The following is a 16,429-nucleotide window of genomic DNA, read 5'->3' on the forward strand; positions in this document are numbered from 1 at the left end:
AGTATTTTGCAGCTGTGACTTATTAAACTGATAGTTCGGTAATTTTCACATCTGTCAACACCTGCTTTCTTTGGGCTTGGCATTATTAGATTCTTCTTGAAGTCTGAGGGTATTTCACCTGTTTCATACATCTTGCTCACCAGATGGTAGAGTTTTGTCAGGACTGGCTCTCCCAAGGTTATCAGTAATTCTAGTGGAATGTTGTGTACTCCGGGGGCCTTGTTTCGACTCAGGTCTTTTAGTGCTCTGTCAATCTCTTCACGCAGTATCGTATCTCCCATTTCATCTTCATCTACATCCTCTTCCATTTCCATAATATTGTCCTCAAGTACATTGCCCTTGTATAGACCCTCTATATACTCCTTCCACCTTTCTGCTTTCCCTTCTTTGCTTAGAACTGGGTTTCCACCTGAGCTCTAGATATTCATACAAGTCGTTCTCTTATCTCCAAAGGTCTCTTTAATTTTCCTGTAGGCAGTATCTATCTTACCCATAGTGAGATAAGCCTCTACATCCTTACATTTGTCCTCTAGCCACCCCTGCTTAGCCATTTTGCACTTCCTGTCGATCACATTTTTGAGACATTTGTATTCCTTTTTTGCCTGCTTCATTTACTGCATTTTTATATTTTCTCCTTTCATCAATTAAATTCAATATTTCTTCTGTTACCCAAGGATTTCTACTAGCCCTCATCTTTTTACCCACTTGATCCTCTGCTGCCTTTACTACTTCATCCCTCAAAGGTACCCATTCTTCTTCTACTGTATTTCTTTCTCCCATTCCTGTCAATTGTTCCCTTATGCTCTCCCTGAAACTCTGTACAACCTCTGGTTTAGTCAGTTTATCCACGTCCCATCTCCTTAAATTCTCACCTTTTTGCAGTTTCTTCAGTTTTAATCTACAGGTCATAACCAATACATTGTGGTCAGAGTCCACATCTACCCCTGGAAATGTCTTACAATTTAAAACCTGGTTCCTAAATCTCTGACTTACCATTATATAATCTATCTGATACCTTTTAGTATCTCCAGGGTTCTTCCATGTATACAACCTTCTTTCATGATTCTTAAACCAAGTGTTAACTATGATTATGTTGTGCTCTGTGCAAAATTCTACCAGGTGGCTTCCTCTTTCATTTCTTAGCCCCAATCCATATTCACCTACTATGTTTCCTTCTCTCCATTTTCCTACACTCGAATTCCAGTCACCCATGACTATTAAATTTTCGTCTCCCTTCACTATCTGAATAATTTCTTCAATTTCTTGTCATCTGCAGAGCTAGTTGGCATATAAACTTGTACTACCATAGTAGGTGTGGGCTTCGTATCTATCTTGGCCACAATAATGCGTTCACTATGCTGTTTGTAGTAGCTTACCCGCATTCCTATTTTCCTATTCATTATTAAACCTACTCCTGCTTTACCCCTATTTGATTTTGTGTTTATAACCCTGTAGTCACCTGACCAGAAGTCTTGTTCCTCCTGCCACTGAACTTCACTAATTCCCACTATATCTAACTTTAACCTATCCATTTCCCTTTTTAAATTTTCTAACCTACCTGCCCGATTATGGGATCTGACATTCCACGTTCCGATCCGTAGAACGCCAGTTTTCTTTCTCCTGATAACGACATCCTCTTGAGTAGTCCCCACCCGGAGATCTGAATGGGGGACTATTTTACCTCCGGAATATTTTACCCAAGAGGACGCCATCATCATTTAATCATACAGTAAAGCTGCATGCCCTCGGGAAAAATTACGGCTGTAGTTTCCCCTTGCTTTCAGCCGTTCACAGTACCAGCACAGCAAGGCCATTTTGGTTGTTGTTACAAGGCCAGATCAGTCAATCATCCAGACTGTTGCCCTTGCAACTACTGAAAAGGCTGCTGCCTCTCTTCAGGAACCACATGTTTGTCTGGCCTCTCAACAGATACCTCTCCATTGTGGTTGCACCTATGGTACGGCTATCTGTATCACTGAGCCACGCAAGCCTCCCCACCAACAGCAAGGTCCGTGGTTCATGGTTTTTTTTTTTTTTTTTTAATATACAATGTGTATAAACTGAAACCTTGTTCAGTGTCTTCTACATGTGAATGGTGTGCATTTTGTAAAACTGACCACAGTTGTTATGTAACCTGTGGCAACTACAGAACTACCACCGAAGCATTGGCCACCAGCTGACAGCTCTATCAGTGATCGTTAGGGAGCAGCATAGTGGTTAGGTGACAGCACACAATGACTGTGCAGTCAATTCAGTTCCCCCTGCCATGTGTACCTATGTAGGTGAGCACTAACTCAGGCTCGCTCTGTTCAGCTGTGGCTCTGTGTATGACTTATTACATCATTAAACTGAGTTACTGCTTTCTTGCCACATGGCACCATGAACATTATATTTGCTTGTTCTATCTTGTACCTACAATCCAAAAAAATACTTGTTCTACCAGTGATGGTACATTTTTATGTCGTGGGATGCAACACAATTGGTGATGGTCATATGCATTTTTTCATGCTCGTTTTGCAATCATGGACCCTGTACCCCAGGCTGCCTCACCAGATGTGTCAATGGAAGTGATGCTCCAGCAATTTTTCCAAAAGCAGTTAGAGGGACAGTAATGTTAGGAGGCTCTGCTCTCCTGTCAGTCAGCCTTAACTCTTCCACCATCCCAACTATCAATGAATAGCAAAAGAGTGGCAGGCCTAGAAGAAACACTTCTGATTGTTTTTCACCATGTTTGAGGTAATGGATCCCAACATGGTCAAAGTGCTGAGTGCAAACCAGATTTTGTGCAAACTGAACCCTCTCATGGAACTGGTGCATCTGTCCTTTGACGAAATATGTGTTTTGTTCTGTGCCTACTTTCACCACCACTACCATGTCATTGTACCCCTTGTGGAGTTTTAACAGTATCATAAACAGGCAAACCAATCCTACTGTGAATGAGTGCCTGAACTGCAGGGACTCAGTAGGAAATGCCATTTTGTTTTCTCCTGTACATAAAGAACTATATGCCAAAGTGATGATTCAGAATGCCATCATTCAGGGGCTCCTTATGAAGAAATATGGCAGGAAGCTATAGACTCTGATGACCCTTTGTTGGAGGAGATGTCAAAAGTAGCTCAATACTGTGAAGTTTCCCATGCTGTGAGCAGGTGGTTAGATAATGGGGGGTGACATAGTGCCTGTTGCTTCAGACCCAGAAAATGAATCCAACCTAGCTGAAGTAGCAAATGTGGCAACTGCTGGGCTCCAACCCAGTCTCAAAAATGAGGAAAGCGATCTTGGTCCCCTGACCAGCGCATTCTACTTTCGTGCCGGGAACGTTTTCGAAAACATGTCAAGATGACTGCCCTGATAGGTGGGCACAGTGCAATGCATGCCAGATAGAAGGAGATCTCATGTCAGTCTGTCATGCTTGGGATAAATGACATGCACCACATCAGGACCAACTGGTCAGTAATGTTATTTTGTCAACATCCTCCAGCCCAGGTGTGTCACCTCATAAACTTTGTCATACTCACTATGTGTGACACACAGAGAATCTTTTCAGTCTCAACGCTTACTCAGCCTTCAGATTTGTCATCAAGGACTCTGCCCACCTGGTCTTGGAACAAATATCATTTCATGAACTGGACGACCTCAGTAAGGAATACTCAGATTTTCTCTGGGTGACTTGTTAAGGCGACAAACTTTGTGGTTCACATCACTTTAAAGGCTTGAGCACTCCCCCCTTCTTCTGCACATCACCCATGTCATTCACATATCAGAATGCCTCAAAAATAACTAGACAGGTTGATAGCCTTGGATGTCATTAAACCATTGTGAGTGAGTGGGAAACACCCTTAGTTATTATAAAAACACCACTGGGAAAATTGTGCCTATGTGGAGATTTTAAGGTTACTGTTAATTCTCAGTGAGAGATTGACATGTACCTCATTCCAAAACGTGACAAACTTTTCTTGGCACTAACAGGACAGCATTTTTTAAAAAACTGATCTTACTGAACCTTTGCTTACAGCTTACTCTGGATGAAGAATCACAAAAAGTCCTCATAGTCAACATGCTGGATGGGTCATATTGGTTGCAATGCTTAGTTTTTGGGGTGGCCAGCACCCCAGCAATTTTTCAAAGACCCCTTGAACAACTGTCAGAGGGTGTCCTCAGCTGCATAAAATACTTTGACAAAATTGTGGTAATTGCAGAAGGGCAGAACACTTAGCAAACTTGAGGCGGCTTTTCATGCTCTCCAGTCTGCAGGCTTCAAATGAAATCTTGAGAAGTGTTTTCTTTCAACCACTGATGGAATATCTAGGAAATGTCATCTCCTGCAATGGTATTCAATGCACACAGAAGGTGGTTGAAGCCATCCTTGCACTTCCTCATCCCATAAATCTAAAGCAGCTCCAATCTTTCATGGGGAAGATCACATATTATGGCAAATTCATCCTGGGTATGGTGTTGATTGCACAGTCACCGAAGAATTTACAGAAGAAGGTTGCCACTTTTGTCCACTCAGAACTGTCCAAGCAGTCTTTCAGGACTCTGAAGCAGGCCCTCATATCAGCTGCCTGTCTTGCCATGTGTCACCTGGGCAAACAGTTGGTGGTGACAATGGACACATCTGACCGGGACCTGGGGGCTGTCCTGGCTCACAGCTCAGAACACCCAATCAAAGACACTCAATACCATGCAAAATAAATTTTTGCAAATCAAAACAGAGGCCCTTGCAATTATCATCACACTGAAGAAATTCCATGTTTTCTTCTATAGAAAAGTTTTACCTCATCACATATAATAAGCCATTACTTTCTCTCTTCAGCCCATCAGCAAAGCTCCTGGAGAGGACTGCCCACAGCCTCCAATCCTCCAATGCTGGGCACTTTTTCTTAACAGGTATCATTATGAAATTCTCTACCACAACACCACAGAACAGGCCAATGTGGACACCCTTTCCTATCTCCCAAAAGGACCTGAACCAGAGTTCAACAAAGATGAAATTTTGTGGTACTTCCACTTGGACAAAGAGGGTCCACAGGCAATGTACACTTTCTCTATTATGAAAGTGTGGCAGTACATCCTAAAAGGCGGGGCTGGGCACATTCTCGGTTGGAACGCCAACCCATTGCACCACAATTCTCATCTTCACTGGCTCATTCTGGTGGACAGCATTATCCTCCTCAATACTGGCCAACAGCCTCCCTGGGTGGTCCCATTGCAACCTTTGTGCCCAACAATCCTACAGCTCCTACACAAGGACCCCTGGGTTTGGGACCAAACGAGTCACCCAGCACCATGTGTACTAGCTGGGTATTGAATAGCAAGTCGAGTATCTTGTTCACAGCTGTTCTCAGTGTGAACAACAGCATATGACACCCTGCCAGACATTTTGTTTCTGGCCAATACCCTCTTGCACTTGGGAGCAGGTTCATGTTGACTTTGGAGGATCCTTCTTGGATACGACATGGTTGATTGTCATTGATGCACACTCCAACTTTCTGTGTGTTGGAATCCCTCAACAAATAAGTGCAGAAGTCACAGCTGCCATGCTCAGCAGAATTTTCACTATAGAAGGTCTTCCTCTCACACTGGTGTTGGACAATGGACCACAGTTCTGTTCCCACCACTTTCTTCTGCCACAATGCCATTCACCATCTGCCATCACCACCTTTTCACCCCATTGATGCCAAAAGCCTCATACACATGTTCAAGACACAGATGTGGAAATATGTGGCTGATGTTTCTCTGGATGAGGCTCTTTTTTTGGGTTCATATACACTCCTGGAAATTGAAATAAGAACACCATGAATTCATTGTCCCAGGAAGGGGAAATTTTATTGACACATTCCTGGGGTCAGATACATCACATGATCACACTGACAGAACCACAGGCACATAGACACAGGCAACAGAGCATGCACAATGTCGGCACTAGTACAGTGTATATCCACCTTTCGCAGCAATGCAGGCTGCTATTCTCCCATGGAGACGATCGTAGAGATGCTGGATGTAGTCCTGTGGAATGGCTTGCCATGCCATTTCCACCTGGCGCCTCAGTTGGACCAGCGTTCGTCCTGGACGTGCAGACCGCGTGAGACGACGCTTCATCCAGTCCCAAACATGCTCAATGGGGGACAGATCCGGAGATCTTGCTGGCCAGGGTAGTTGACTTACACCTTATAGAGCACGTTGGGTGGCACGGGATACATGCGGACATGCATTGTCCTGTTGGAACAGCAAGTTCCCTTGCCGGTCTAGGAATGGTAGAACGATGGGTTCGATGACGGTTTGGATGTACCGTGCACTATTCAGTGTCCCCTCGACGATCACCAGTGGTGTACGGCCAGTGTAGGAGATCGCTCCCCACACCAGGATGCCGGGTGTTGGCCCTGTGTGCCTTGTTCGTATGCAGTCCTGATTGTGGCGCTCACCTGCACGGCGCCAAACACGCATACGACCATCATTGGCACCAAGGCAGAAGCGACTCTCATCGCTGAAGACGACACGTCTCCATTCGTCCCTCCATTCACGCCTGTCGCGACACCACTGGAGGCGGGCTGCACGATGTTGGGGCGTGGGCGGAAGACGGCCTAACGGTGTGCGGGACCGTAGCCCAGCTTCATGGAGACGGTTGCGAATGGTCCTCGCCGATACCCCAGGAGCAACAGTGTCCCTAATTTGCTGGGAAGTGGCGGTGCGGTCCCCTACGGCACTGCGTAGGATCCTACGGTCTTGGCGTGCATCCGTGCGTCGCTGCGGTCCGGTCCCAGGTCGACGGGCACGTGCACCTTCCGCCGACCACTGGCGACAACATCGATGTACTGTGGAGACCTCACGCCACACGTGTTGAGCAATTCGGCGGTACGTCCACCCGGCCTCCCGCATGCCCACTATACGCCCTCGCTCAAAGTCCGTCAACTGCACATACGGTTCACGTCCACGCTGTCGCGGCATGCTACCAGTGTTAAAGACTGCGATGGAGCTCCGTATGCCACGGCAAACTGGCTGACACTGACGGCGGCGGTGCACAAATGCTGCGCAGCTAGCGCCATTCGACGGCGAACACTGCGGTTCCTGGTGTGTCCGCTGTGCCGTGCGTGTGATCATTGCTTGTACAGCCCTCTCGCAGTGTCCGGAGCAAGTATAGTGGGTCTGGCACACCAGTGTCAATGTGTTCTTTTTTCCATTTCCAGGAGTGTAGGTTGACGTCAATAGGGGAAAGGGACTGGCGGAACTCCTCCAGAGCTGTCAGACCAACATGATTCTCCACCTCATGCTGCCATCACCTGGGGGGAATCCATGATGCCAGCTCCCCTTTTTTGGCTGGGCAGCCTCGTGCTTGAGTGGGAATTCAGGTGCCAGAACAGGTGGATTTCAGTGGTTGTCCAGCAGTAGCGAGGTTGTTGTGTTTTCACATTGGACATGGGGGCCTGTACAGTGACATGCCATCAAAATCAACTGCACCTGCAGCAGGGGCCTGGCCACCCCTCCTGTGGATCCTCTGGCAGTAACTATGTCAGCAGTGTCCTTCATCACTCCTCTGTCACACACTCTGCTTCCTCGCTTCCTGCTCCCGAGCTGTTCCTGCCTTCACCCTCCCTCCCCTGTGCATTGCACATGGTCCCACTTTCATCTTTCTCTGTTTGTAGGCTGCCTGAGATGGACCAGATGTCAGCAGACAATCATGCTGTGGTATTGGCTCCATTGGTGCTGCCCCAACCTATACTGCTTACTTCCATGCCAGGTCCCAACACAGACATAGTGTGTCATGTCACTACCTGTGACAGAGCCACCACAATGCTGACCATGCTGCTGCACGGGAACCTTCTGGCCATACAATCCTGTCCATGCTGACCAGGAGCTGGTCAAGCTGGAGAGGCCATCCAGCACCCAAATGATATTGGCCTATTGACCTGGTACAGGGCACTACCCGGATGCCCAGCTTGGCATGGGTTGCGTGCTGAGGTGCAATTTGTTGCTCCCACAGGGATGAATGGGTTGGGTAACCAGCAAACTATCACCAATGTTCATGCACTGGCTGGCATCTCCATCAGTGCTGCTAGGAGGTGATTTGGGTGACAGCGCATCATGACTATGCAGGCACATTCAGCACCCCATGCAATGTGCACCTATGTATGCAAGTGCTTACTGGCACTTGCTCTCATTCAGCTCTGGCTCCTCATGTGGCTTATTTCTTCATTAAACTCTGATACTGTTTCCTTGCCACATGGCACCACAAACATTGTACTCACTTGTTCTGTATTGTACTTGCATAAAAAAAGTAACTTGTTGTAGCAGTGACAATGTGTTTTTATTTGTGGGTTACAACACCCCCTATACCTCACCATATATCTACTTTCTGCTGTTTACTTGAGTACATGGTGAATCATTAGCAGGTAATATCTATCTGTCATCATTTTCAAATGATCCCTATTTTACACTGCACTTAGAATGTTGAAATGAAGTATGCTGTTCAGCCACATTAAGAGTGTTTCTTGGTGTGTGGGATCTTTTAATGAACATAATGCCATCTGAAGCTATAAACATTCTGCAGTCCAGTACTAGTGTACATAAGCCACTTAATGTAGGAATAATTTTTCTAGTTTAAAGAAACTCAAAAATATTGTATTTTAGAATTCTTTACAGGGTGCAGCTTTTTCACACTAAGTAAAAAAAGTTGTGTGTGTGTGTGTGTGTGTGTGTGTGTGTGTGTGTGTGTGTGTGTGTGTGTGTGTGTGTGTGAGTGAGTGAGTGAGTGAGAGAGAGAGAGAGAGAGAGAGAGAGAGAGAGAGAGAGAGAGCAAGTATGACTTGCACTCCCAGGGTTCTGTACAAACTTAATTGTGTGTACAGGTTGTTCATCCAAATGATTTTTGCCTGTTGTCAATATCAATACTGACAAGATATCAGTCCCAGGAGATCCAAACTTTTGAGTGTGTTTCAAATTAAATTCTAAATTTTTGTACAATTTCACATTTGCTATAGTAATTTTTCATGCATTTTATTAATTTTGGAGTTATACTAACATGCTATGCTGATTGGTGATTGCAGATGCATTACTTCATCTGCTCTTGTCCCTGCTGTGATTACTGCTAAGACTTGACAGAAGTCTCAACACAAGAAAACAGTACAGCCAGCTGTAGGGATGTTATTGTTACATGAGTGTTGAATTGTTCTGTGGAAGGGTTATATTTTATGGGATATTGAAACCTCTTCTCAAACAAGGGAAGTGGAATCCTGCATCAGTTACCAGTATTTATTAGCTTTGAAGCATTACAGATGCTGTACATGTAGGCACAGACTGTCAGGGAACATTTGTATGTAGAATGAGCAGTTTGTAAAGGATCTGTGATGCTAGTACTGGCATGGCATGGTAGTTTGGCAGCATTACACCTATCACAGCTAGATAGCAAAGACATTACTTTCACAGTAGCAGATCACTTCACTTAATCGTACCCCAGCCAATAACCATAAAATATTTGTAAGTTATATACAAAAGCCTTCCTCATGAATCAGTCCACCTGTTCCTGAAAACCAGATCAAAATCCCACCAGTAGGTCATGAGATTTTTGATGGATTATGAATACAATGTAAGGTAGTGATGGAAAAAAAGTGATCTAATTGTAAATTAACAATTTTCAAATTTTTTTCTATTTACTTGTACTGTGAAACTTTGCTCCTTGCCAAATTTCATGATTCTTGGTCAACTGGCAGTACCCTACAGGTTTTGAAGAGTGAGTTTGCAAGTATTAAAATATGTGACATAAATGCCCATATCTTTTTATTGTATTGACTTAGAAGCTTAAATTTTTTACACTGCCAAGGAACCATAGTCCATTGTACAGTGGTGGATACATATGAGAGCCATGCGGAGCACGCAGCCCCCTCTTCCGGGGTCGCCCGCATTGCTGCCCGTGCTTTCCCACCAGTCAGCCCATATGCTATTCGTTTGCTTCTTTCGTCAGTCAACTCGACTGAATCGAGTTATCAAGTAGTTGTAGTTTCCTATGTAGCACACGTGTTGATGTCATCATATTTTATACATTTCTGTCTGGCACATAGATAGCTAACGCATTGCTACAAGAAAAGTCGCGGCCATAATGACGCCGATACATTATTTTGTCTGCCATTTGTTTGAGAAAAGTCACAAATATTCGACTGTTTTCTTGTACAAAGAATCTTCGATACATAGCATTATAAATACTGACTATTTGCCCAATAGGAAGCTAGTTCACATTCAGAAGCATAACCAATTTGCCAAGAATAATAGGCACATAGAATTTATATAAGATTAACATCAACAAAAGCAAAATGAGGATAATGGAATGTAGTCGAATAAAATCAGGTGATGCTGAGGAAATTATATTAGGAAATGAGACACTTAAAGTAGTAAAAGAGTTTTGCTATTTGGGGAGCAAAATAACTGATGATGGTCGAAGTAGAGAGGATATAAAATGTAGACTGGCAATGGCAAGGAAAGCGTTTCTGAAGAAGAGAAATTTGTTAACATCGAGTATAGATTTAAGTGTCGGGAAGTCGTTCCTGGAAGTATTTGTATGGAGTGTAGCCATGTATGGACAATAAATAGTTTGGACAAGAAGAGAATATAAGCTTTTGAAATGTGGTGCTACAGAAGAATGCTGAAGATTAGATGGGTAGATCACATAACTAATGAGGAGGTATTGAACAGAATTGGGGAGAAGAGGAGTTTGTGGCACAACTTGACCAGAAGAAGGGATCGGTTGGTAGGACATGTTCCGAGGCATAAAGGGATCACCAATTTAGTATTGGAGGGCAGTGTGGAAGGTAAAAATCACAGAGCGAGACCAAAAGATGAATACACTAAGCAGATTCAGAAGGATGTAGGTTGCAGTAGGTACTAGGAGATGAAGAAGCTTGCACAGGATAGAGTAGCATGGAGAGCTACATCAAACCAGTCTCTGGACTGAAGACCACCACCACAACAACAACAACAACAACAACAGAATTCATCATTTAAGGAAGAGAACCACAATTCTAACTTTTTTTATATCATAAGATGGCATTGTCTTGTATACGTGTATAATCAGTTTAAATAAAACATTCTTAAACTTTGCATGTGACTGTAAAAGTAAAGGAAGCTCAAAATATCTTTAGTGCCCCCTCCTTGAGGTTTTCCTGTATCCACCACTGCCTTAGTATGTGATACAAATTTCAACTTGATACTTCTTCTGAGAAAAGAGGGTCTTAGCAGTTGGACAGACAGACCAACAGACGGACAATAAATGAGCCTACAAAGGTTCTGTTTTTACCAAGTGAGGTACAGCACCCTAAAAATAAAGAGGGATGTCAAAATTAGAAATGTGGCTATCATTCAGTGCTACATCTATGGAATATGTTTGGATTGAAGAGGTCTATGCTGTGTGCCACTACTTTCTTAAAATTTAAGCACATTTTAAGTGAATTAAAGTATCTGAGAGACAATAAAAACAGTCTATAAAAAAGTCAACAAAAGGTAACTATCTCTTCAGCTATCCCATATAGAAGGTACCTTTAATCATCAAAATTCAGCAGTGGTTGAAGGTACATACCTGTGCTAAATCTGCGATTGACTGGCTTCTATAAAATGGATGACATATTCTGTCTGCTGGACCAACACTTGAGCCAGACATCCTCTTTGTCCTGATAAGAGTACTTGGTCGTGATGTTGTAGCATTTTCTACCTCAAGTTGAACATCATATGGAGAAGCATAGCTAAGAATAGTCAGTGCATCTTCAAACACCATGTGGCGAAAACTGATGCGGACGCTATCAATCCTGTCACCTGTAAATGAAGTACAAATTAAGGTTTCTAGACTCTTCTAAATTACTATGAGCTAATAATAAATTCATGATAATTCTTTATTTGAAATTAATTTAAAGTTTAGTAATGACTTTCAATTAGATTCAGTCACATAGGAACTTTGTGATGCAAAGTGAAAATCATTTATGTGATGTCTATAACACCTAATATAGCTGGACATTTTAATTTATGTTCCCTGTGACTTCCCAAGTAAGAATTAAGCTCCAATGGTTCCTGTATCAGTGTATAGCCTAAAAATAAAGAAGGTTGTCCAAATTCTTAAAAATATGGCAATAATTCTGTGCTACATCTATGGAATACATTTGGTAAGCTCCATATCACTACTTTCTTAAAATTTAACTGTATCCCAAGTGAATTAAAGGATCCAATTGAATTGAATTTCCAGGAAATATTTTATTGTAGAACATCAAGGGCTAGAACAGGCTAGAATAGTGATACTGAATATGAGCTTTTTTGTTGCAGGTGCACCTCTCTATTACACCACGTGTCACTTTACTGGATGGTTCTGTCAGTAAAATTGTCAGATCATAAAGGTAGCAGATCACGATTTGGGTACCAGGCTAGAATCTCAGGCCAAAATTCCTGCCTTTTGCAGTCATTGCACCAAAATTAGATCATATGAACATGTCTCTAGCTCACTAACACATGATTGACTCATTATTCAACTTGTCATGGGCTCATACCATTTTTGTGGTCACCTACTAAATTTAACAACATTAAAGTTAACAGGAAAACTGTCACCATGATAAAATTATACTACTTGCTCAATTATATTAAATAACTGGTGTGTACCTCTCATTGCTGTTTCAACATATATATGACAATCCTGAGATGTGTCATACAGTAATTACATCCATGCTGTAAGATAAAGGGCTGCTTATGATAAACACTGCAACTTATACACAGCCAGCAGGAATCTTCAATCCTTGAAAGTATATAACATTATAATTTCAAACAGTGGAAAATCCAGGATGGAATGTAGCAAATTTATGAAACGGAAAGTTGTTACACACCACATAGTGAAGATGCTGAGTCACAGATAGGCACAACAGAAAGACTATCATAAAATAAGTTTTTGGCCAACAAGGCCTTTGTCAAAAATAGATGACAGACACACGCACACACACAGACTTAAAGAAATGCAATTCACACACACATGACCACAGTCTCTGGCAGCTGAAGCCAGAATCTTATAATTTACAGAAGTAGTGACTTATGATTGCAGGTTTTTAATTTTAGTGTGAATATCTTGACATTGTCAGTTCTTAAAGAGCACGTTGGCACAGTGTTTAGCACACTGGACTCGCATTCAGGACAATGATGGATAAAATCCATGTCCAAGCGTCTGACTATTTAGATTTTCCTTGATTTCCCTAAATTGCTTCAGGCAAATGCCAGGATGTTTCCTTTGAAAGTTCAAGGCTGATTTCCTTTTCCATCATTCCTAACCTGAGCTTGTGCTCCATCTCTAATGACCTTATTGTTGACAGGGTGTTAAATGCTAATCTCTACCTCCTCAGTTCTCATGGGGGCCTGTTTCAGACCTTTGTAGCAAGTATATCAGCTGCCGTGCTACTTGCCTTACTTATGGACAAAATAGCAAACAGTGTCAGAGCTAACCATGATGAGTGATGAGCTGCTTTTGCCAAAGAACACTCCAGACATAACTGTCAGTCAACTAGGTCACAGCAACGGAAATTTGTACAGGATGAAATAGAAATCTGTTAATGAACTCATGACATGATATTGTGCTCAATGCTACCTCTAATGTAACACTACATCATGAATGGAACATGTATAGTACTGCACCTGTTGTTATGCGACAGACCACAAATTCTAAATATCTTGTGACAAAAACATACCAGCAAACAACAACTGAAGTTCAGCTGTCAACACAGCAAATAAAATTACCTTCCGATCTCAACAGTAAATTGTAACAAACCATTATACATGATGTTCCAATAAAAATTTGTCAAGAGTCTGAAATCTGCAGCATCATAATGTTACCTTCTTAATACAAGCATTAACACCTGTGTCACAAAATCCATATTACCTTGCTGTCACCAAAGTGAAAACCAATTATATCAAGAAGACATGATAACTTATACTTATAAGATTGTTAACAAAATCATGCAGGTAGCAACTCATTCAATGAATGGTTATGTGCCAAGCTATGAAGATGCCAAAGGATTGACACTATGCAAAATATGTACAACATCTTTGGCTATGACCTAAAACACAATTAAAATTATTGAATGGCATGTGAGATCTATCAATATCAACAGAGAAAGTCAGATGAATTGTATGCATAGCACATAGACATTTGAATGACTGTATGTAAATCATTCATTCATGTATCAAGTTTCTTCTATCCCATCAGAAAGGGGAAACTCCCTCAAGGCTAAATTAAATTATAGAAGGAGTGAAATGTGCTTTAAGTCAAATGAACAGTTGTACATGACAACCCCCCCGCAACCCCCCCCCCCCCCCCCCATAAACCACGGGGAAACTCCCTCAAGGCTAAATTAAATTATAGAAGGAGTGAAATGTGCTTTAAGTCAAATGAACAGTTGTACATGACAACCCCCCCGCAACCCCCCCCCCCCCCCCCCATAAACCACGGACCCTGACAAAGTCAGATAAGTCAGATGGCTTGCATTCCTCCGTGATACAGATAGCCATACTGTAGGCATCAGAGGGATATCTAATTAAAGACCAGATTAACACATGGTTCTTGAAGAGGGGCAGTAGCGTTTTCAGTAGTTGCAAGGGGACTGGTTTGGACGAATGACTGGTCTAGCCTTGTAATATAAACCAACAAGTGCTTATTATGAGACTTCCTGGCAGATTACAACTGTGTGCCAGACTGGGACTCCAACCTCAGACCTTTGACTTTTGTGAGTTAAGTGGGATAACGACTGAGCTATCCAAGCACAACTCATGTCCTGCTCTCACAGCTGGCCATGTAAGTACTGTGAGTGACTGAAAGCAAGGGGAAATAACAGCCATATATTTCCTGGGAACCTGCAGCTATAATGTATGGCTTACAATTACTGATGATGGAGTTTTCTTGGCTAAAATATTTCAAAGGTAGACTAGTCCCCTCCTCTGGACCGCTAGGTGGGGACTACTCAGGAGAAAAGAACTACCATTTTATGGATCTGAAAAAAGGGATGGTAGATCCTTTAATCAGATAAGTAGGATTGCCCTTAAGCTACTCTTTTTAATCACTCAAAGACTCAGCTCAAATTGCCTGATAGATTTAAATATGCTGTAGTAGTACTCATCTACAACATTGGAAATAAGAAAATCATCGTTAATTACAGATCTACACTGATGGAAAAATTTGCAACACCAAAGAATAAATAATGTAGAGTAAAAAAATTTCAGTAATACATTTTACCAGGTAACATATTTGAGTAATTAACATTGCAAGATCACAGATTAATAAAAGCATGAGATAAGCCATTGCAAATGTGAAATACTGGTACAGTAATAACTTGTGTAACTGCAAGAATCTTGAACACAAGAATGCAAATGCGCATCATTGTGTTGTACAGCTGTCAGATGTCAGTTTGTGGGATGGAGTTCCTATTGATCTGTCAATACAGGGATGGTTAATGCTGGTTGTGGGTGACACTGGAGTTGTTGTCCGATGATTCCCCCAATGCATGCTTGAATGGAGACAGATATGGTGATTGAACAGGCCAAGGCAACAAGTCAACACTCTGTACAGTATGTTGGGTTATAACAGTGGTACGTGGGTAAGCGTTATCATGTTGGAAAACATCCCATGGAATGCTGTTCGTGAATGGTGGCACAACAGGTTGAATGGAAAATTAATATACAAATCTGAAGTCAAGATGTATGAAATAACTATAAGAGTGCTCCTGCTGCCATACAAAATTGCACCCCAGACCAGAACTCCAAGTGTAGGTCCAGTGTGTTTAGCATGCAGACTGGTTGGTTGCATGCCCTCAACTGGCTTCCTTCTAATCAACTTGAGGCCATCACTGGCTATGAGGCAGAACCAGCTTTCATCAGAAAACACAGCAGACCTCCACCCTGCCCTCCTATGAGTCTCACTTGACACCACTGAAGTCACAAAAGGAGTTAGTTTGGGGTCAGAGGAATGCAAGCTACAGGCCATCTGGCTCAGAACTGTCCTAGAAGTAACTGATTTGTAACTATCCATTGAATTAATGTGGTGCCAACTGCTGCTTAATTTGCTGCTGCAGATGGAGTATGATGTGCCAGAGCTATGTGCCGAACATGATGGTCTTTCCTCTTGGTAGTGCACATGGCCATTCAGAGTATGGTCTTCTTGTGACTGTACCTCCCCAGACCGTGCTGCCAGCAATCATGTACAGTGGCTAAGTTCCTGAAAAAGTCTTTCCGCAATATTGCAGAAGGAACATCCAGCTTGTCATAGCCCTATTACATGATATAATCAAAACTCGGTGAGGTGTTGATAATAGCATATTAGTCATCTCAAAGGCATTCTTGACATAGCCAATCTTAAAGGTAACTGATGTTCAGACCATCTGAGCATGTATTTAAAGCAAATATGATTTGCATCCTCATAATGGCACTA

The 16,429-nt window shown here is 42.6% G+C and overlaps 1 protein-coding gene across 1 annotated transcript in view; it reads right to left on the reverse strand.

Annotated features, from left to right (window-relative positions):
• Nucleotides 1-16,429, reverse strand: part of LOC124794665 — a 465,391-nt gene that overhangs the window by 12,815 nt on the left and 436,147 nt on the right. The window contains exon 6 of the mRNA XM_047258197.1: nucleotides 11,564-11,796. Coding sequence (XP_047114153.1) covers nucleotides 11,564-11,796 — 233 coding nt within the window. The remainder of the gene's footprint in view (nucleotides 1-11,563; nucleotides 11,797-16,429) is intronic.

This window comes from Schistocerca piceifrons, chromosome 4 (genome assembly GCF_021461385.2).
Source record: "Schistocerca piceifrons isolate TAMUIC-IGC-003096 chromosome 4, iqSchPice1.1, whole genome shotgun sequence".
NCBI classification, from domain to species: Eukaryota; Metazoa; Arthropoda; class Insecta; order Orthoptera; family Acrididae; genus Schistocerca; species Schistocerca piceifrons.